The sequence below is a fragment of the Phytophthora infestans genome, genomic scaffold (genome assembly GCF_000142945.1).
Source record: "Phytophthora infestans T30-4 supercont1.65 genomic scaffold, whole genome shotgun sequence".
In the NCBI taxonomy this organism is placed as follows: domain Eukaryota; phylum Oomycota; class Peronosporomycetes; order Peronosporales; family Peronosporaceae; genus Phytophthora; species Phytophthora infestans.
Window position 1 is genome coordinate 546110 of NW_003303694.1, and position 22834 is coordinate 568943.

Sequence of the window (22834 nt, forward strand, 5' to 3'; positions counted from 1 at the left end):
ACTTCGTGTGGTGTGTTGACTATTGCCCAAGATTATTCCGTGTTGAAGGACAGCTTCCAGCTTGCACAAGTTGCCGTTACAACAGACGATATCGCAATTATGCGGCTTCGTATCATGTGGATGATAGTTATGCAACCAGAAGTTAACACTGTAGCAAACCAAATTGCTAAGGAGATAGAGGCGACTGACTTGGAGCTACTTGCGACCATAACACATTAGCACGAGCACTTGCCTTCGCCAAATGGTATCGATTTTTTAAGTAGTTACGTCGTCTCTTCTTCTTCCTGGGAGTTTTGTATTAAGCTGATTTAAATGTGCTCTAATAGAGCTTCGCAGCTCTGTTCGAGAGCCACGGAGAACGACATCACGTAGCCTGTTTCGTGCGTAGGTACTCCAGCAGCGGCGGCAAGGCGGATAGTCTGTTCCTTCACGTGAGCTATCATCAGAGCCAACTTGTCTCGTTCATTCATAAGCTCTAGTGAAAACTGTGAGATTTTCTCCAGCTTTTCTTCGATCAGCTTGATATTCTGGAGGCGAGAGCGCAGCATTTGCTTGCAAACTATAGCCTTTCGAGTGCGCGAGAGAGTGGTGCCTTCATTACTTCGTGGCTGTAGCGTTGGGGGGGACAGTGGCGGTGGCAGTTAATCGGAGCAAATGCCGTCGAAGTGTTTGCTGCTGCCTTAGTCCATTTTGTGTGTGCGCCAACAGCCGCTATTCCTCTTGGGCAACTGTGATATTTGTCAAATGGCTTATGGAACTTTCACAGTTCCGGTATTTTTTTCTCAAAAGAAGGAAGCCCTAAAATAAATTACGCCGTGTGTTGCTTCTGGGGGTTGCTTCTTGTGTACGGGAGGCTGGTAGGTTGCTGCAAGACCTGTCGTTTTGTCGTAATTAGGTTGCAGTAACGGGACTCCATCGGCGTCGGTGCTCAACAGCTCGTAGATGGAGAACGCGAAATTGCTGCTAGACGTGATGTCAAATTCAGATTTTTAAACTGGTCTAACTATTCTAGACTTTACGGTACTATTAAGGGTGAAGAGGTCCTGTAAGGCGTTGTACCCACTCCTCTATTGTCGAGTTATACCCAATCAGCGGCGCCCCTATTATTATAGCAGACTGCTGTGGACCCATAGGGCTACCTAGTGAAAAGGCTAACCCTTTTCCCGAAAAGAGATTATTACGTGCGATTATTAATAAACTGCCAAGCAATTTGTCCTTGACTTCATTTGTTATCTTTCCCTACTTTTTGGGGGTTCTTCAACAGGACATCTCATTGAGATAAAATATCTGTCCTAACGAATTTGTTCTAAGCTAACGCAGCATTTCCAATGAATTTAGTCGTAGATTCTCATGATGGAGCGGACACGAGCTCGACAAAATGATCATGCATGAGAGGTATGCATAACAGTCCTGAGACAGGCGTGGCAGCCTGCCCGATGTCCGCAAGGGGCACAGACTGCATTGCGTCGCTGTGAACAACACATTCCGCACAAATCTGGTTCCTCCGTTTCTAATGACGACGAAATCTGCTGTTCATCGTTTGCCCCCACGCTGCTTTCTTGTTCATTGTTGCCTTCTCCTTCACTCGGAGGAGGGTGCTGTGCCGGTTGCACCACCTCGACGGTTTTATGCAGCTCTGACGTCGCGAACCGAACGCGCGCTTGATTGTTGCCGTCTGCAGTATTTGGTTCCTGCAGACCTCGTAGCATATTTTCAATAGGTTCTTCGTCCTGTGGCTGGGGTTGCTCAAGCGTACGACGCAGCCGTTCAGCCAACGACTCACGGTTCTCTTCACGTCGTTCTTGCTGCCGCAGTGTTGACGATCTCACATTCTCGACGAGTTCATGCGGCCAATAGTAGAGCTCGCCGCGAGGAACATCATACGGCGGCATGCCATAAAGAGGAGCTCCAGTCTCGCGGTCATAAAAGTTATTACTCTGCAAAACTCGCTGCCAACGCTCGAGATTGTGGAAATTGTCGGCGGCGAACACAAGATCTCGAGTCTGGACATCTTCTTGGCTCATGGTCTTGCGGCAAATAGGGGAGCGCGTGAGCTTCTGTCGCTTCACACGCTGACACATGACAGGTTTGTCAAAGATGAAGGCGTATTCACGTTTCAACCAGCAAAAGCTATCGCTGGAGGTGAAAGGTGACGCTCGAGCAGACTCATCGACGAGCAGTACAGCATCAGGGCGAACGTCGTCTGGGCTGTGGAACACGCACAGCTCTTTCGATGTGCGCTGCTTATTGCAGGCCACCACGACACCCCAACGTTTCTTCCAGCGGAACTTGCCACGTAGGAACAGCCACCCTCTATGCACTTTCATGTGCTCCATGAGGGCTGCAGCAACGGCTTCCCGGCGATATTGCCGTGCGAGGTCAAGTGGTGACAACCCCTTTCGATTGAGTGCAAAAGCGTCTGCTCCTGCTTCCAGCAGTGCGTTGACAGTCAGGGTGTCGCTGTTTGTCATTGCGGCGTAATGCAGTGCCGTATTCTTGAGCTTGGTACCATCTTCAGCGTTGACGTCGGCACCAGCAGCTATAAGCTGGTGTATGACTCCCTCTCCGCGTCTGCCCTCGGCTGCTACCATCAGGGGCGTGGTTCCTTTGTTATGGTGCGTCCAGTTGACGAGGTTGGGTCCTAAGGCATCGCGTGTATCCACAAATTTTAAGCGCCTAAAATGTGAGTTTATAGCGAAGTTGCCAGGAATGTTTTGAGCTTGCTCGTCGTACTCATCCTGCTCAGACTGAGCCTCAGTGGGCTGCTAACATGCAAATCGCTTGTGAACAGAGCTTCAAGTTGGAGAATGGAATTACGTGTAGAGAAGATATGCAGACGTGCCATTTCACAATTATTCCTGTGAGCTACGCCGTCCAAACGATATGGACGAAGATCACGGCTCACTACGCTTCCCCGTTGCCTGTTGACTTGGTAGATCACGCTGTCACTTGATTCTTGATGCACGTCGGTCTCCCGTGGTAAATGCGCAGCTAGCTCGAAGGGCTTTCAACCACGAGCGCCGATCATTTGGCAACTTCCACTCGTCGATGAGGAAAGCGAGCTCGTGGCAGCATTCCTCGTCTTGGCTTCTATTTGAGCGTGAAAGTCCAAGATGCTGCACTCTGACACCGTCCACGTGAAACTCAAAGAGCTTCTGCGACGGGATCACAATCGTAGAGCTGGAGCCGAACTGCAGTACTATACCAGGGCGAGCTTGGTCCGGATGGTCGAAGACGCAGAGCTCCGCTGACGTGTACTCCGGTTCGCGAGCTAACACAACGCACCAACACCGTTTCCATCGAGGTATTGCGACTTTAGTGGATATGTTCAGCCATCCAGTCTGAAATTGGATGCGCTTCATCAACACCCTTGCTGCTTCTCGTCGGTGGTTCATCCAGGCCAGATCCAAAGCTGTGAATCCGTCGGCGTTTCGAGCGAATGCGTCGGCGTCGGCATCCAGCAGAATGCCGATAGCAGCTGCTTTGTTGTTGCAAGCCGCGTAATGCAGCGCTGTGTTCCTGTGTTTAGTGTTGTCTACGGTGTTGACATCCGCGCCGTAAGATATCAAGACACGAACACACTCTGCGACGCTGGTAGTGTTCTTGGCCCTAGTGGCAGCCATAAGTGGCGTAAGTCCCCTCACCGGATGCTTGCGATTCACGACCATGTTAGGCTGCAATTCTAATCGCAGTACTTCTTTCAATTTGTCCAGACGAGCTTTCTTAGAGGCTCTCCAGACGCTCCATTCCTCTCCCCACAGTAGACCCAGCATGGCCGAAGTGCAGGCGCAAGTTGATAGTGGCCGACGTTTTGGCAAGTGATTGCACCCAAACTTCTAAGTAGCTGCAAAAGGTGAACCCATTAGGTTTACTGTATCCGCATGAAAATCAGAAGACACTTCGAACTTATCAACGCAATCTGAATATTCAAAGGTTAAAAACTCACAGTTACAAAAATGCATTCCGGTGCTCAATCCTGGATCCGAACGACGCCATCCACATGAGCGCGACACACTGGACACGACGAGTTTTCCTGCGTTACAGCTCGCATACAGTCGTAGCAACCTGCGACGTGGCCGCACGGGATACAGACCGAGTCCCGTTGGTTCTCCGTACAGACAATGCATCGGTCTCCTGTGGCTCATTAGGGTCACCACTAATAGTGATCACCGTCGCTAGTGGATACACTTCCGGCGTGGATGTGGCTCGAGACCCGGGTGCATCGCCCCAGATATAGCCGTCGTCGTCTTCGACAAACGTTGGTGCTGTTGCACGGGTCACGGGTTGGGTTGGTGCAGGGGTTGCCAATGACCCCAATTTGGATGCTTGGATGGATAAAGCAGAGCTGCTGTGGTCTTCGACTGGTGCGGTAGCACGAGAGCCGATGCTCGATCTGCGTGGAGAACCCACATACGTGGAGCTAACCGTTGTACTGGAGCACTCCCCTCCACGCTGTCGACTCCCCAGTGCCCTCATCCATGCATCTCTCCCTGATTCAGTGTCACATGCGAAGACGTACTCGCGGGGCTGCATGTTTGCCTTGTGGACGTGCGTTCGACCTGACGATTTGTACCGGCTGTAGTGTCGAGCGAAGAGTTTCTGGTAAATCACACGCGTGTTCAGTTCGAAGCCGTTCGCTTTCCCGTGCTCAACTGGCGAGCAATGCGTGGTATCAGACATGCTGTCCTGCCAGAGAATAGCTTCAGGGTGGGCTTTGTCCGGTCCGTGGAAAAGGCAGAGCTCAGTCGCCGTGCGTTTCGAGTTGCAGGCCAGCAAGACGCACCAGCGCCGCTTCCAGAACCCCAGCATCGACTTGGAGCGTAGATACAGCCAGCCGCTATGTACCTGCAGCCGGGAAGTCAGAGTTGCCGCTGCCTCCTTCCGTCCACGGAGTCTCGCCACGTCTAGCGCAGTGTGTCCCTTGCCGTTTAGGGCAAATATATCGGCGCCAGCCTCAAGCAGCAACTCCAACTGGGCGGTGCGGTTTTTGTAGGCCGCATAATGAAGCGCTGTGCTCTGGTGTTTGCCTTTGTCAGTAGCATCTAGATCGGCCCCCAAGTCAATCAAAGCGCGCACAGTCTCCGTCGACCATCAACGGGGTGGTGCCCTTCTCCGGATGCGGCTGATCCAGAAGAGCTTGGATGTCGCTATCGGACTCCTTACTCACGAACTGCTGAAGCTTTTTGGCATTGCAGCTCTTGGCAGCGCGCCACAGCGCGATCCCTTCCTTGTCCCTAGTCATATTAGAGACGTGCTCGATACAAAACAAATCGGAGAATGAAAGGGTTGATGGGGCAACTGCAACGAATATCTACTTGAATGGCTACATTTCCCAGCATGTACCTAAAACATACGCTCATGAGATTCTAAAGGCTGCGCTATCCGTAATCTCTAGCCGACACACAGGACATGAGTCTCGGTGGAGACGCTCCACACAGGTGGAGCAGTAGCTGTGCCCGCACGGGATCAATACGCGATCCACCGGGTTTACCAGACACACTACACAGACGAGAGCCTTCTCCGCATCTCTCTTCTGCCGTAAGGCCAGATTGACCTGCTTCATCGCCTCTCGTCGTGCTTTCTCCGCCAGTGTCGTACGTTGTTGTAGTCTCAAGATCTCGGTCATCAAATCCTCGTAGCTCGAGCTCAGTGATACATTCATTCGTGCGAGCAGGGTGTTCACCTCCGCAATTACTCCGACAGGGGAGTCTGCTTCGTCCCCGTTCTCTATCCACATGTCGACATTCTTGCCGCTCTTGCGAACCGACTGGAAAAAGTAGATCTGCGACACCGCGTACCACCTAATGCAACTCTTGGACACTTGCACTTTGACTTCGCCGCTGGTAAGCTCCTCGTCGCGCACTTTGCCATAGCGCAACACGCCGTCACTGTCCTGAACTGCTACCATCTCCCCTGCGACACAGGGGCGCAGTGGCATTTGTTGGACACTGACGCGGTCTGTGTCCGACAGCGGCTCGCCCAGGAGGCCGAGCAGTCGCTGCTCAATCAGATGCGGTAGTTGGTCGCCTCGACCCGCGTCACGTTGGGGCGAGTCAAGAAGCTGCTGACTGAATCCTGCGACCTGCACGCGTGCTGATGAACTGATGCCAAGCGGATCTGCAACGTCTAGCAAGTTGGAGAAGCTAGAGAACGAGGAGCTACACGAGGATGGCCTCTCTCCATCGTTTATAGGCAGCGGCGACACATTCACCATGGTGCTTCAGCTTTACCTATGCTTGGCGCGTTCTTCTTTTTGATGCTCCTCTTCTTTCTTCAAACTGAAATCAGCCAATCACAAGTGCTAGTTAGTTAACTTCAATAATTCAGACAAAGTCGATGACAAGGAGTTTTAAAAAAGATGCAATTGTATTCACTGAAGTTCATTAACTCAAATGTACAGCATGAAGTACGCACTGTGTAATATGCAAAACTATAGAGACTTCACGAGCACTTACTCCTGCTGGAAGTTAGCCACAGCCTGGGACACAGCGAAGTCGCCCGAGTGGCTGATGGACACGCTCAGCTTCGACAAGCCCAAGCGGTTGAAAACCTGCAGCGGGTAGCCAGACAGCAGCACCGACGGTGCGCCCGAAGCCGTCATGAAGATCTCGATCTCACGGAGTGGAGCGCCAGCACCCTTCCACAGGTTCGGCTCAGTCGGTGCCGAGCTGGAAATGGCCTTAATCACAGCCTCCTTGGCAGCCCAGCGACCGGCGAAGCTCGCGGCCGGGTGAGGCGCGCTGTAGCAGTACGCCATCTCCTGGTCCGTAAAGTTGCGGCGGATGAAGTCCTCACGACCGTTCAAGTTCTCAAACGTGGCCACGGGCTCCACATCGACGCCCATGCCCATGTTCTTGGACGCCAGGCCCAGGTCCGTCGCCGCTTGGTTGATGGCAGTCAACAGCGTCGAGGACGAGTCAGCCTGGTGCGCGTCCGAGATCTTCTTGTTCGACGACGCCGCTTCCGCGGCAGCCTTCGCCTTGTTCGCGCGCTTCTCAGCACGCAGACGGCGGTTCTCCTCCGCAGTCAAAGAGTCCGCGCCTCCAAAACGCCACGTCTTGGACGTCGCGTCGTACTCGGCACGAGCCGTAGGGTCCAGATACACGTTGCTTTCCTGCGCCGACGAATACGGCGCCTCGTTCTTCACCTGAATATGCGGATGCTTGCCGGTGATCACGCTCTGTGTGTGCGTGTTCATCTTGATCAGACGCTGTTCGCGGAGAGCCGAGTAGTGCTGGAACTCGTCAGCAGGCAACGTAGACAGCAAAAAGTCCGGGTGCACCAACAGCACTTCACCACCGGCCTGACCGAAGCCGAAACTCTTCATCATTACGGCCTTGACGCCCACGGTCTGGAAGCTACGGTTCGGGTACACGAGCTGGTCGTACTTGCGCAGGGTCTCGCACGTGTTGTCCAGCTGACGGTTGCCTGGGATCAAGCCCGAATTGAGCACCTGCAGCAATCCGTTGAGCATCCAAGCAGCAGCGGCACCCTTGGGGTGGCCCGTCAGGTTCTTTTGGCAGATGACAGGCAGTGGGTTACCCGGAGAACGGCCTAAGTGAGCCATCTGCTTGTGCGTCACCTCGCTTTCGTTCTTGTCGTTGGCCGTGGTGCCCGTACCGTGGAAGCTAGCAGCACCGACATCGTCGATGTCCAGATTCCACACGTTCAGCGCACCACGAATAGGAGCGATATCCGTACGGCCATAAAAGAAGTTGTCGCCCCACATTGACTGCGCAGACTGCACCTTACGCACCTTCATCTCATCCAGGAACGCCACACGAGACTCGTCGCCGTCGATCAAAGCCTCCTCGCGAGCGTACCACTTCTCGATACTTTCGAGTTCGTCGTCGAACTGGCGGCGACGGAATTCCACGTCCAGCAGCGGTGACGGCTTCGAGTTGTCCGACGAAGTCTCACGGGCCGTCGTCAGAATGCCCTGGCCAGGAGCCGGCACGGATCGTCCATTCTTGTCCGTTGCCGTGTTGGTGAGCGCGACGATACCATAGATCGGCAAGCCCATTTCCAAAGCAAGTTGAGCGTCCATCAGCAGCTGCATACCCGCACCATGACTCTCCATGAAGCCACCACGCGTGGTCGAGCACGGACGGCACATTTCCTTGGGCTCACGGCCCATGCCGGTTTCCTTGACAGAGTCACTAGTAGCCTTCATCTGAGCGAACTCGTAAGCACCCTCCTCACCAAAGTCGTCGTAGCCACCAACGATGCAGATGCGAGCTTTGCCACTCTTGATCGTCTCCGTACCAATGTCCACCGACTCAGCAGCCGTGGCACAAGCACCAACGGGGGTCTTAATAGGACCGGACGAGCTCAGCAGCAGCATGTTCACCCAAGCAGGAGGCGTGTTGATGAAGCATTCCTGCAGGGCGTCACTCGGGGCAGGCTTGCCCAGCACACGGTTCTTGTAGATCTGCGTGAACGCACGCATGCCTCCCATACCACCACCTGACGTGTTGCCGACTTCCGACACGTGAACGTACTGGTAGAACTCGTACGGGTCCGTCACACCAGCCGCGACGAGCGTATCCATTGTGGCCGCAAGCACATACAGCGTGATCGGGTCCACCGACTCGGCCAGGTCCTTCGACAGACCCAGACGCTCAGCACTCCAGCCAGTCGGGATCTGACCAGCCACAAAGCGGTCGAAGTTGAGAGCACGGGGAATGTTCAGGACAGATCCCTTGCGCAGACGAATCATCCACGCGCCCGACGCATTCTGGAAGATGTCCACGTTCTCCTTACCCAGCTCCTTGCGGAACTGCAGAGCTTCCTCACGGTCAGCCACCTCAATGGGCGACATCTTCTTGTCGATGGCCACCTGGTGCAGCACCATCTTGTTCTTCGGGTCGTAGCCATCGAACAGCTCAGGCTCCACGATACGGATACCCGAGTGCTTCAGGATGTCCTCCTCGTACCGAGGCTTCACCTGGTGGTCCGGTACGATCTCCTTCGTCTTTGCGTCCACCCAGTTGCCCTTGTCGAACACGACGCGGCCGGTCAACCACGCCAGCTCGATGCAACCTTCCAGTGAGAACTCGCCGTACGACTCCATCTCCCAACGCGTGCGCGAGTTACCCCACGGACTCACTTCACCAAAACCCGTGACGACCACAACCTGACGCAGGTCCAGCATACCACGCAACAGTGCCTGCTTCTTCGAGGCAGACAGACCAGCCACACCCGACAGCTTCGGGAACGAGTTGCAGTAGTAGCTTGACATGTTGGCGCGAGGAGCAAACGTCTTCGAGCTGGGAGTGGCCACCTGCTTCTTCGAAGGTAAAGCCAGCAGCTTCTTGTCGCTCTCCAGTGCAGCATGAATAGAAGCCTGCAGCTTCGACTTCTTCATGATATCGGCTCGGATAGAATCCACCTGGTCCTTGAGGTCGCTCACCTGAGCCATGCCACCGGTGAGGTCCGCGAAGATAGGCGACTCAGCAGCACGGTCAACAATGCTCGGGTGCATCAGAGCGCTCAGGTTGAAGCCCATTTCCGTCGTACTGAACGTACGCATTCCCATCTTCTCGACACCGGCAGCAACCACGTTGTTGCCCGACATGAGGCCCGTGCCACGCGTCCAGCCGATAATGGCGCCGACGATCGAAAGCTGATCATCCCAGCCCTCCGAATACCACTTGTTCATGAGACTCTCCACACCCAGCTTCGACTCGGCGTACAAACCGTCTCCACCGAAGTTGCCGTGGTTCGGCGACATGGGTAGGATCACGAGAGCTGGACGAGTAGTAATATCACGAGCCTTTTTAGCAGTCACAACCTCACCCAGAAGACGCACCGTGTTCGTCAGCATGATGCGGTGTGCCAGCTCCGAACGCGAGTCAATGTCCGTGATCGTACGTCCAACCTCTGACAGAGCCGCAAACGGAATCACAAAGTCCAGATCCAGCTTGTGCACATTGTAAATATGTGCCACCAGGCTTTGCACGTCCACCTTAGATGCCTGGTTGAACGGTAGTACGATGAGACGGCTACCACGGCTACCGTGCTGCTCGTAGATCTCACGGAACAGGCCGGTCGTCTTCATACTGAAGCTGCTCGTGGTCACGAACACCGTAGCACCACCCTCCAGAAGCGCCTTGACGATCTCAGCTCCAATGGAGTTCTTACCGCAACCAGTCAGCAACGCCACCTTACCAGCGAACGAGATACCCGTCGAGGCCATCTCGCGCATGCACGATAGTAGCACACAGGTCGACTCAACGTCATACAGGCGGATGGTCGGGTCCACGTCGGACGGCTTACGGACGTGCACGTGCGGCAGAACAATCTGCTTGAGATTCTCGTTCAAGCCGAAGCGCAGCGAGGACGAACGAGCCACAAGCGACTTCTCCGACTCACGCTTGGCGCGCTTACGCAGAGAGTCACGCAAGGCGTTGAGCTTGGCACCCTTGGCAGGAGCGACCTTCTTGGTCTTACTGGTCTGCTTGTCACCCAATGCAGCTTCCTCCTCCTCAAATTCGTCGTCGTCATCGCTGTCAGGCTCGTCACTGCTCATGCTGCCGTTGTCGTTTAGAGTCGACTCAAATCCGACGGCACTGGTCATTCCTGCCGTGACGTCTGATCCAGCAACCTTGCCAGTCTCGATAGCGTCGTTATACTCGAGACCGCGAGCAACCTCGTCAACGTAGTTGATGGAGTCAGCCACACCTTCGCGAGGCACCTCATCGTACTCGAGCTTGCCGTTTTCGAGAATACGAAGCTGCGGCTGCTTTGGCTTGAAGATCTGCATGTTCACGGGGTTCGTGCTCAGCCACTCTTCCACCTGTTCGACCAGCAGTTGAACCGCCTGGGCGAGCTCGGGACTACTTTCTTCCTCAGCGCGCGACACGAAGAACTGCGTGCACTGCAGCAGCTCAGGCGTGGCACGGTTGCACAGGTACGGCTTGAACCACTCGAGCGGCGGAAGGGCCGACTCATCCGTAATGGTGTCCACATTCTTGTTGATAAAGCGGCTCATAGCTTCAAAGTGCGTACTCAGGCCTTCGTTCACAGCCAGCTTCGAGCTCACGGGCGTGCCCTTGGCAGCAGCTGCAGTACGGTAGTATAGCTCCATGGCGTCCTGCACAGCCCAGTTCCAGTAGCTGTCGTACTGGCGCTCCTTCTTGGCGTCAAACTTGCTGGCAATACCTGCGCCGTAGAACTCTCCATGCTCCGTCACCCACTGTGACACGGACGTCTCCATCTCCTCACGCATGCCCACCTCCGTCTCGATCTTACGGTGCCAGTCCAGCTGGTCCTCGCCCAAGTACGAGTTGAGCGCGTCGATCTGGTCCGCGATCATGGTCTTTAAGCGCTTTTCGAAGTCGCTGGGCAGCGAGCTCGACTGCATCACCGGCTGGCCCATCGCCGGACCAGCCATTATGCCTCCCAGCTTCGACAGATACGGGATATCAATGCCAGCGTACTTAGCGTAATCATCCACGACGCCGTCCAGCCACTGCTTCGCTGTCGCGTCATCAGTCAGACGCGCCTTCGGGTTCTGCGTAAGACCGTGAAGTAGCACACTTTCAATGCGGCTGCTCGGCAGGCAGCGTTCACTAGACAAGTATTCCTTGATGGCAGACAGACCGAAACCACCAGGCATCTTGCTCGCCAGCATCTTAGCAATCAGAGCGCTCGTCACCTTGCCCGGCGACGCGTAGTCGGGGAACTTGCCGGCCAGCTCAGCCAGTTTCATCTCCGCTGCATCATCCGGACCAGAGCCGAACTCCTTCTCCAAGTCGCCAACAATCTCGTTCTGCACGGCTGACTTGCCAGCAGACAGCTCCTTGATGGTCGCAGTTTCCGGAACCTCGCTGAAAGCCTTGCCGAACTTGGCCGCCAGCATGACCAGCAGAGCATGCTTGGCCTCCACCGGCTTGTCAGTCACCGTCGGGATCGACACTGGAGCAGGGTTGAACGACATGCCCACTGCACCGGGCGTAGCAGCCATCGTCGGACGGTCAAGCGAGACGCCAGCGAATGAAGCGTAGCCGCTCACACTCTCGTCCAGCCACTTGCGCGCGTCCGCGTCGCCCTTGAAACGAGTCTGCGGGGCCAACAGCAGAGAGTGAGCCAACACGCTCTCCATGCGTCCAGCACCCAGACCCTTCTCAGAGCCCAGGTACTCCTTGATACTCGACATCGTGAAGCCACCAGGCATCTTGCTCGCCACCACCTTGTTGACGAGACCATTCGTCACCTTGCCAAGCGTGTTGTAGCCAGAGAACTTGGATGCCAGCTCCTTCAGCGGCACCTCGCCAGCACCCTCAGGAACACCGCCGCCGAACTCCTTCTCGAGGTCCCCCAGGATCTCGTTTTGCACAGCAGACTTACCAGCACACAGCGTCTTGACGTCCGTGTCTTCCTTGATTTCAGCCAGCTCCTTGTTCAGACGAACAGCGAGAAGAATACGCAGGACGTGGAGAGCGGACACCGGAGCGTCGGCAGCCGCAGGAGCAGCAGCGGCGGGAGCAGGAGCAGGAGCAGCTTGCACCTGGACGGGTGCAGCAACCGGTGCCGATGCGGCCGGAGCCGGGGCCTCCTCAACCTTCGGAGCAGACTCGGCTGCAACCTTCGCAGCGGCGGCAGCAGCTTCAGCAGCAGTCTCGGCAGCCAGACCACGGGCGTATTCGGAAGCAGAAATGTTGGACGTCTCCTCCTCGAAGTGAACAACCTCACGGTCACGCTGGTACCATAGAATCTCACGCGACACGTCTGGGAAGTCGCCAACCTGGAGAGTACGCAGTGCCATGTTCGTCAACGTCGGAGCAGGGCCAATCTCCACAAAGCGACGAACACCGCCCTCCGAGAACAGCAGCGCCTGCGTCTTGATCCACTGGACGGGGGATGCGAATTGGTACGCCAACAGCTCCACCACAAGCAAGTGCGCGAGCTGAGCCTTCGACGTCAACTTCCACTGCATCGGGTCCAGAACCTCCTCTAGATACGGACTCTTGGTCGCAGCGTAGACCTCCTCAAAGTACGAACGCTTGAGCGAGAACGGAGTAGCCACCAGGTTCGGGATGTAGCGGTTCACCAGGAGCGGCAGCTGGCGCTCCAGCACTTGCGGGTCGAACTTGGTACGCAGCAGCGCACGGAACGACGGCACGCCGCCAAGCAGCTCACGCGAGTGGAACGGCACGTCGATGCCGACCAGCGGGATTGTCGCCTGGCCGCGCGCAAGCGTAAACGGGCGTCCAGTCTGCTCGCACTTCTCTTTGCGAGCGCGAGCCTGAGCCAATGAGTCGGCAATAACCTTCTCTATGTCCTCAGCAGCAGTCAACTTCAGCGTCTTTAAAGCAGACAGCGCCAGCGACAGGGTCTCCAAGTTTACGTTCTCACCAGCCACGACGTACTGGCGCTGCTGAATGTTAAAGTTCACAACCTGCAACAGCTTACCCGAAGCAGCTTCAACGCCGTCCACGATCTTGTGCATCACCTCTTCCGTGAGGTGAGGACCAACGCGCGTGGGGTTCGTGGCCACCATACCGTAGTCGGAACGTCCCTCAGCGTCGCGCTTCACAGCCTTTTGCATGATCAAGCCACGTAGGAACACAACTTCCACCACGTCCTCGACAGCCAGAGCTCCAGCAAACGAGCTCAAACCGGCGTACTCACCGAGAGAGTGTCCAGCGAAGTGAGCGTCATCCGGAATCAGCTGAGCCGCCTCAATCTCAGAGAACATAGCCTTCTCCAACAACACTAATGCGGGCTGACTGAACTGGGTCGCGAACAGCAGACCCTCGGGAGCTGAGAAGCTGAAGCTCTGCGTACGAGCGTTAATCTCCGGCAGCAAAGGCGCGATCTCGCCAGTCACGGGGTCCTCGCAAGTCAAGCTCATGTACTTTTCGCGGATCTTGCGGCCCTTCTTACCGCCGAAGTGCACCATGATGGCCTTGGGGTTCTTACGCACCATGTCCAGGATAGAAAAGCCGAAAGTCTTGCGCAGGTGAGTGTCACCACGGTTCCAAATGTCACGAGCGACCGAGGACTCCTGGTAGCGGTCCATACCCATACCCACAGCAGCAGAGCCCTGGCCAGTGAAGACAAATGCCATCGGCGCCTGCTTGACGACAGCGCGCGCGCTCACGACGCGCTCACCGGAGCCGTTCACAACCTCAGCAGACAGCACCTTCTTGCCATTGTCGAGGCCAATGTGACGAGCCTGCATGAACAGCTTGTCGCCCGGGTACACCATGCCGTCGAAGTTGACGTCGTAGTCGACCACGTTGCTGTCGAAACCTAGACCGAAGTTCTGGATCACCAGATCGCGCACCTTGGTCGCCGTCCACAGACCATGCATGATCGGCTTGCCCTTGGGCAGGTGGCCCAGTATCGCCGCGTACTTGGAGCGATGAATCGGGTTCAGGTCGCGAGATGCCACGGCGTACGCCAAAGCGCTCGTCGGGACCTTGATCTCCAGCGGCTTCTCCAGCATGTGTGAGCCACCGTTCGAGAACATGCCGCTGGCCTTGCCATCCTCAGGCAGTACCTGGCGCAAGAAGGCCACAACAGGACTCTCGTTCGCGTCATTGCTCTTGAACTCGACCGTGGCCAGCTCCACATTCGAGCCCGCTTCGTCACGGAACAGCGTACCCGACACCTCCACAGAACTCAACGAACCGATCGATGCGTACTGCTTCTTGGTCGTAAGCTCGAACGACAGGTGGTCGCCGATGTTCACTGAGGCGTCAGCTACTAGCTTCAGCCACGACTTTGTCTTCAGGATCTCCACGTCCTCTTGGCGCTTGGGCACGAACGCGTCCGCCGACTTGTCGATTGAAAACGTCGACTCGAAGTCATCAAATGTGCCGCGGATCAGGAACTCGCTGTGCAGCTCCACGAGAGGCTCAAGCACCTCCACCATCTGATCGTCCACCGTTTTGCGAGAAATGATAGCCACGCCGTGCACGATCTTGCCGCTGTCGATGATGCGCAGACTGCCGACGTTCGACGTGCTCACGATATCGTCGCCAGGCAGGAACGTGGCCGAAGCCTTGCGCGACGACAGCAGCTTGTACGAGTGCTTCAGATGCACCAGATCTAGCAGGTTGCCCTTCACCTCCTTAGTGAACACCGACTGGATCAGCGGACGCCACGACACGATCGTCGAGAAGTCAGCCGGAGCGCCTTCTTCGTCGTCACTCAGGCCCAGAGCAGCACGGTAGTCAACAACGTCCTTCTTCGTAATGGAGAACTCAGCAGTGAAAGGAGACATGACGCTCTCCTCGCATGCAGCCTTGCACGACTCCTCTTCCTTGTCCTCAATCGCCACCCAGAAGCAAGCGTAGAACGCCTTAACCTTATCGATGAAGCCGCTGCCTTCCGCATGGATGGAGCAGGATAGCTCCGGGTGGTACTGGAAAGCCATCTCCAGCGCCACGACACCAGCCTTCAGGCCAGTCACGGCCGGACGCACTTCATTCACAACAACTGAGATGCTGGCATCCTTCTTGGTGATCTCGACCACAGGTCCCGAAATGTCGATCGAGTTGTCGAATACACGAATACCAGCAGCATCAACCACGTACTTCTGGCCAGCCTGGGGCACAAGAAGCTGACGGACCGGGTTCGCGAGCCACTTCTTCTCCTCTACGACGTGTGTCGACGAGATCAGCGCGTTCAGCCACTCTTTGTCGCTCACGGACGCGGCAAGAGAAGCCAGCCACTCGTCAGCAGAAGGCACAGTGCTTTCCTCCTCGGAGATTGACAGTTCTACGCGGCCTTCGCTCTCCGTGACCTCGACGTTAGCGAAGTTCACCGTCTGCTTAGCAGAAGCAGCCGTGGCAGCAGCAACCGCGCCGCTTTCCTTCACAATGTTTTCAAAACCGGTGGCAATGCCATTTAGGATATCCGCCACGGGTTCGTCCACGACGGTACTGTAGCGAACGGCCACGGGGCCTTGAAGGATGAAGACACGCTGGGCATCACGTTCCGGAACGGCGTCCAAGTCCTCTGAGTACCACAGCGAGTCCTTCTTGAACCATGTCTTGAACTCCGTGTCGATCGCAGGCACAAAGTTCACGGGCTTGCCACCAGTGCGGCACAGATCCAGGAAGAAGTCACAGTCCGGAACTGACAGCAGAGTTGACACCGTCTGGGGATACTTGGTGATAAATGCCGTCACCGTTCCTCTCGGGTTCGTCTTGAGCTCTGACTGGTCGAACAGGTCACCAGAACTTTCACGACGGAACCGCTCCTCCGTACGCGTGATGAACTTGCTCACACGAGAGAAGAAGGTGTCATGCACCCAGCGATGGGGCTTGCCTTCCACCTCCACGTACATCAGGTCGATCATACGCGTCAACACGTCACCATACGACATCTCCTCCAGATCAGCGGGAACACTCTCGCCGGTCTCCACATTGCGCTTGCAGCCGAAGTACGGCTTCTGGTAGTCGGCGTTCAGACGCGTGACGATGTCCTTCTTGTTCAGACGGAGGGCCAGCTCAACCTGGTCGCGCGGGATGGAGAAGTACTTGTCGTCGAACTCCTTCCATAGCAGAGTACAGCGGTTCGCCACGACGTGGATGGGCTCGCCCAGCTCCGACGTGACCGTGATCACACCGCCAATCTCGCCCGTGTAGCTCGTTTCCCACTCCAGCTCCGATTCGATGCCAGGTGTGTCCACCAGCAGCTTCTTGACCTCTGGTGCAGTCGCAGCTTCCTTCGCAACCATCACGCGCGAGCCCATGAGGATACCGTCTGCCGGCATCTTGAACAGGTGGCCGCGAGCCAGACTCCATTCGCCCGTGAGGTACTGTTTCGAGTCCTCCCAGTTACCGAAACCAGAGCCGACAACCAGCAGCACGTTCGACACACGACGGATGGCCGCGTACGTCTCCTCCATCGGCTGGTGGAAGTCCTCGAAGCTGTGGTGGCCACCAGCACGACCGCCTGTCCACTGCAGCATCACAGTCATACTCGGCATGGCCTCAGCAATCTCCAGCACAGCGTGGATGCCGTCTACAGAACCAGGCTTTAAGCAAACCACCTTGATACCCACATCCTCCAGCTGCGACATCATCTCAAGCGCACGCTCTTTGGTCGGAATGCCGGCACCGATAGTGATACTCTCGATAGGCACACCGCTGCGACGCATACGTAGCACCATCGGGAACTGGAAGCCCCACTGCTTCGCGTTCAGGTACAGCATGTTAATCGCAATACCGAGACCGGGTTTGATCTTTGACACGAGCTCGTTCACTGCGTCCTCGAAGATGTTGGGACGCGCCAGGCCACCCGCAGCCAGTTCACCGTGGAAACCAGCATTCTGGATGGCCGCAACAAGGTCGATGCCCTCTAAACTGGTGGTCGGCGTCATACCGGCCACCATAATAGGCGGCTTGTTCAGCGCGCGCGTGAATCTGTTGACCAGCTTGCCCGATTCGGTCACTTGCGGGCCAAACTTCTCCACCCACGTAGCCTCAACGGACGTGAACGTCGGTGCAGCATCGATGAACTGCTGCAGACCGACAAGGGGAGCAGACGTCGTCGAGGAGCTCATAACCGGGTGCTTGGCAGTCGCGATGACCAATTCGATGCCCAGGCCTTCTGCAGCCTTGTCGCTCAGCTTGGCTACGCCAAGATCGGGGCCGAACTCCAGAATGTGCGTGGCGCTCGAGTGGTGCTCAGCTATCTTTGCCCACGTCGCCGTCCAGTCCACCAGCTCCAGTAGCTGCATGTTAATAAGTTCATCGACCACGTCGTCCACCGTCTGGAGGTTGGTGGCTTTCGCGTTGGTAGCATACACGGGCACCTGCAGTTGACTGCCCTTAATCACGCACTTGACTCGTTGCACGTCCTGCACCAGCTTTGGCTTGGCCTCGGTCAGCAGTGGTGTGTGGAATGGAGCCGAGAGCGGCAAGAATGACAGCGAACCCGTGGGTTTCCGCTGTGAGTGAGGGATGCGGGTCTGGTTAACGTCCGGCTTGGCGAACAGACCCTCAAGGGCTTGCTTCAGCAGTGTTAGCGTTGCTGGGAAGCCCGTCACGTTCATCATGTCGGATGCGTTGATAAGAGAGAGATGTAGGTCGGGTGATTTGGTGCGGCGCTTGGCGACCTCGATGGACTTGAGAACGTGCTCCTTCTTGAGCCCACGTACGGCCAGCATCGGACCGGCGTCCTCGACGTTCTTGCCATCCTGCTTGTATTGCGTCAGCAGGTGCTGGTACGTCTCCTGCGCGCGCAGTCCCTGCCAGAACATGTAGCGCAGCACGGAGACGCCGATCTCGGCAAACTCTTGGGCCGTTTTGGCCGCCGAGAAGATGACAGCGCTCACCACACCCTGGCTGTGACCCACAGCAGTGGCGGAGTTCTTTACCACGCTTTCGTGGGTCACGCCCGCGGTCTCAAGGAAGTTAAGATAGTTAGCGCACTGCGTCAACGCAAGCAGAGGCATGCTGAAGAAGACGCGGTCCAGTGCCAAGCCGGGGGGGGCGTCGCCGGCCTCCAGAGTCTGCAGCCAGCTGTGCACATCAATGACCGCCTCGAAGGCGACGGAGGCCTTGGCCTCATCCGAGCTGGACTCCTCCAGCAGCGCCTGAGCCGCGTTATCGATGAATACGCGCGTACTGCTGGTTTCAGACGCGGTGTAGAGCCGTTGCAGCTCGGTCCAGTAGGAGATACCCTGGCCACCGAACTCCGGGATGAACGAGAGCTTGTCCATTGCGTCTGCCAACGCGGACGTTGTCTCTTCGGTCGTAGTGGTGGTTGTGGTGGTTGTCGTAGTCGTCACGACCGTCTCCGTTTGCTCTCCCGCCGTCGTGGTCGTTGTGGTTGTGTGGCTTTCCGTAACCTCGCTCATAGTGATGTTTGCTTTCGTCTAGAAGATTAGGAGAATGGTGGCGTCCGTGTTGCTGCGTCTGGAGCCCTTTTTGCCTCCTTTCCTTTGTTTCTTGCGGGCGGGTGAGCTGCAAAAGGGAAATACTCCAGTGGGGAAGGCTGATTCACTGTCGCCAACGCATCTGGGCCTGTCGATTTCCACTCGCACCGACTATGAAGCCACCTGCCCTTGTGATGTTGCAGACATTCTTCTAGGCAGAACTCGAGTTTATCGCGATCTGCTGACGCGCAACCGATGTGGCGCATCCTTACTAGAAGAAAGTATGGGTGCAGAGCCAGGCAGATCTCATGACGCGCTTCGGCCTTCGTCTCCCCTGGCGTCGACGTCACTGGTCGTCCATATACATGTACTGTATATCGGCGTTTGTATCGGACATCGGCTGGTCTCAATGCAGCGGCTGTAGCGTGCCTTCAACCGAAAGCGCGCTTGTAAGGCAAGTGGAATGGCAGCAAAGCCCTATGCCGGGCAGTTCCGCCGTGGTTATTGCAGATGCAATGGCGAGGTCGATTGCACTCTCATTATTTTAAAAGCATTGATGCGAGTTCGCAAACTTCAGTGCAGTCTCAGGTGCATACATGTATACTGCTGGTGACGCCCACCGAACCAAAGCGCTGACTACCCGCCGAGTTACAGTACATGTACTAGCGTGGGACAATCCCAGATTTAGAAGCAGTGACGCGATGATGCTGTATGCAATCAAGTGGCTGACGGGCATTTACCAGCGCATTGACAGAGTAAACGGTAGGGCCGACGCGTTCTGAGGGTGCTTGCTGGGCGGCGCATTGGAGATTTGATGGTCAAAAGAAAGATCACCGGCATTGCCGAGTGTTAGTGGGGCGATTCATGAGTCATGAATCATGACGCCGTCGCCAGATCTATAGACAGGTACGACAACGGGCGAGAGGCACTTCGCGCTTCAATTTGATGACGTTGCCCCCATCACTTCGATCGCCATCGTTCTGTAAATCAACGAATGACGCATCGTAGCTCGAGATTCTAGGAGCAACGTGTAGGTTGCTGTTCTACTTGTGTTGTTGTGTCCGCAAGCCGCGCCGTGCAGCTATGAATCATATTCTGTCCGTGATTGACTCAGGGCTGCCGCAAAATATATTACCTGCGGGTTTCCTCTACATGTATTATACATGTAGCCATTTCTGTGCAGACACGTACGTCACTTAAAGCCGTCGACGCTGGCGCGTCGATACGAGCAACATTCAGCGAACAGTTCTGCGGAGTCTAAAAATGTAAAAAAATATTCTAGACGGAATTCGTCGGCAGTCATCGCTATTTTCATGAAGTTGGATAGGCTTACCTAGAGAACGTCATACAGTCTGGCCCAACTCAAGACTTCTGCCGGTCTATTATTTTGTATTGTTGTTAGACAGCTCTTTATTGTTATGCACGTTTATTCAATATGTCACAAATAGCTCTTAAAAGTCAACACAACAGTGCTCGCACATTAAAAAGCTATGACAGATAGCTCAATATGCACGTGCGAGACGTCTAAGAGGCCAGTACGCTATTTGATCCCTATAAATAAACACATAAATCTGATAGTTGCTCTTCATAGCGGCGAAAGTGCCCCGATGACAGCGCGGCGCACTGGCACTGCTCGCCGCTGAGTGCTTTAGGCCATGGAGAACGACTGCTCGTCGCTAATTTCTTTAGGCCATTGAGGACGACTGTCGGAAGGCGTCCACAAGCTACTGTGATAACCAAATTGGCTATCACGATGAGCTGTGGACACGTACATATACTTAGCTAGTGTGGTAGAAGGGATACTGGTAGGCAAATTTGAGCTTGGAAGTCACCACAGACGGTCAAATAGGCTCTGCTGCGAGCAAGTGCTGCCGACACTATAATAAGTCTTCCGTGTTCTGTGACCTTCAAGTCACACTGAAGCTGCTAAGTTGCTGTTGAATTGCCAGTGTGAACAGTCGCGGCAAGTACCGTACCCAAGCGACGCGGATGAGTGGTCGCAGGCGCCTGTGACGGCTCATGCGGGGGGGGGTAGATTCTAAACGGTAACGACGGCAAAGGTCACAGCAACACAGAAGGTGCCGGATGATACGGTTGTGGTGCGACAGATCGGGATCAGGCGACCCTCTGAGTCGTCGGTGGTGGTTTTGAAGGATCCAAAACGAACATGTTTATATTTGATAGTTGTATTGATTGATGGTAGGATTCAGATATTACATTGAGAGCCTTTGTGCTCAAAGAGCAGAACAGCATTTACTCTCACGTACACAAGGGCACGTCCGACTATAGATGAGTATGCGGTAGTGGTGGGATAGTTCCGGTAGACTGGATATGACTGTCGGTGAACATTTCGACTGGCCGTAGGCTGTGTTCATCCGGCAGAGCCAAGAGATAAAAGAGAGGTTTGGCCTTATATTTGATAGCGAGTCATCACACTGTGTATTGGATAAGCTAGTGGTGTAATGGGTATACCTTAAGCCACTGCTTCGGCTTACACGTTAGAGCACGTGTTGCAGCGGGGCTGCCGTAGCTTTAGCGTCAGAGGAAGGCGTTCGACTCAAAGAGTCACTAATACTAAGTTTCTTATCCAAAGGAACTTACAGCCCTCGACCAGGGCTCAAAGTTAATACCTTAACTTTATGCTTCAAAACCAGAAGTGTTTTATTTTTTACTATTATTGCGGCCAAGCCGCCTAGGGGTAAACGTATCTGTTTAACTATAGCATAGTAAACCTAATCAAATGCAAAACGTGTGGCTTTCAGCCAACGCACTGAGAGACCTTGTTAACTCTACAACTTACGTACTGAGATTTTGTTAGCTCTCCGGGTACTCCGTACCCCTGTGTGTTCCACACCATGTAACCCGTTACACTCTCCCGCACTAAGATGAGAACATTCCGTTCTCGAAACTTCCTCATCGAGGACACGTCTTGTCAAGACGGCGGGCGTTATTAAACCTCACACCAGCGTTGTACAGCTCCGCGAGCTCACAAACGCCTACGCATCGTTGATGCCCAACTTCTCGTCGTCCCACGGCCCATTGTTCCAAGCGCACCGCGCATCTTGGTCTCAAGCGGTCTCTGACCTACGCTCGCGCTCCGCGCCTACTCCAAGAGCTGCAAACTGCATAGAGATGTGCTCTTAACTCATCCGAGTTGTCGACAACAGCTCAGCGGTTATATACTCGCTTCAGAAGCGATAGGTCGGTGGTTCGATACCACCAGGGCGTCGCCCTCTCGTTCCATGAACGATTGTCCACGCTTGGACAAGCTTATGGGCAACACCTTTTTAGCTCAATTGTTGAGCGTTGGCTTTTAGAGCCACAGTGGAATGGGCCCCTCCATTACATAAGTATGTAGATTTTTTTACACAAGTAGGTGCATCAGCACACGACTAGCGTGTGCTGAAATGCTGCTTTGCCATTGGCTGATATATGGGGAGCCAGACCCATTATTAGCCAATTGGACTATGACGTGTATTTGAGTGGCCAGGGCTGTGGCCTTGGTCCTAAAATAAAGTCAGAGTTGAATTTCCCTGAAACCTAAGACTCAGTCGTCCTATTGCGAGCTTCCTCAACCCTATAGTGTAAGCAAGTCGCGGAGTAAAAACCTGGCCCGTTACAGCACTTCGTAGTCCTTCCAACGGCCAAGTTCGACATGAGCCAAGACCTCGACCACGCTGCTTTCCCCATCTCACTCGGATCGAGTAGGGAGCTCTCCACCGCCTCGCGGCGGTGTCCGGAGAAGCCGTCGTCACATCGCTGCTGTGTTCAGCGGCGCCCGACGAGCAGCGCGTTGCAGCACAAGACTTCATGGAACGCGAGCTCGCCGATGCGAATCGGCAAGTGTCAACTCCCTCGCGTATCTCCACGAATGATGTCGTGAAGCTAGAGACGTCCATCTACTCCGGTGCCGCAGAAGACCGACTTCCGCTGAATCGCTGGTTTCGAGAGATTGACATCGCCATCGCCTCGAGATTGATCGATACGCCTTCC

At 55.3% G+C, this 22834-nt stretch overlaps 3 protein-coding genes and 1 non-coding gene across 4 annotated transcripts; 1 reads left to right on the top strand and 3 right to left on the bottom strand.

Annotated features, from left to right (window-relative positions):
- Positions 1-1382: 1382 nt before the first annotated feature.
- Positions 1383-2591, bottom strand: PITG_18023 (uncharacterized protein; the record flags this gene model as incomplete). Its single annotated transcript, XM_002997907.1, has 2 exons — positions 1383-1502; positions 1614-2591. The coding sequence occupies 2 exons, from the start codon at positions 2589-2591 to the stop codon at positions 1383-1385; spliced, it is 1098 nt and encodes a 365-aa protein (XP_002997953.1).
- A 1329-nt stretch (positions 2592-3920) lies between these two features.
- On the bottom strand, positions 3921-6340 carry PITG_18024 (uncharacterized protein; the record flags this gene model as incomplete). Its single annotated transcript, XM_002997908.1, has 3 exons — positions 3921-5042; positions 5077-5227; positions 5492-6340. 3 exons carry the CDS (start codon positions 5906-5908, stop codon positions 4039-4041), a joined length of 1572 nt encoding a protein of 523 aa, XP_002997954.1.
- A 26-nt stretch (positions 6341-6366) lies between these two features.
- Positions 6367-18823, bottom strand: PITG_18025 (fatty acid synthase subunit alpha, putative; the record flags this gene model as incomplete). The annotated part of the gene is made up of 1 exon (XM_002997909.1): positions 6367-18823. One exon carries the CDS (start codon positions 18821-18823, stop codon positions 6452-6454), a length of 12372 nt encoding a protein of 4123 aa, XP_002997955.1.
- Positions 18824-22000: 3177 nt separating this feature from the next.
- On the top strand, positions 22001-22071 carry PITG_29680. The gene has a single exon. It is a non-coding gene; the product is annotated as a tRNA-Leu (tRNA).
- The last annotated feature ends 763 nt before the right edge of the window (positions 22072-22834 follow it).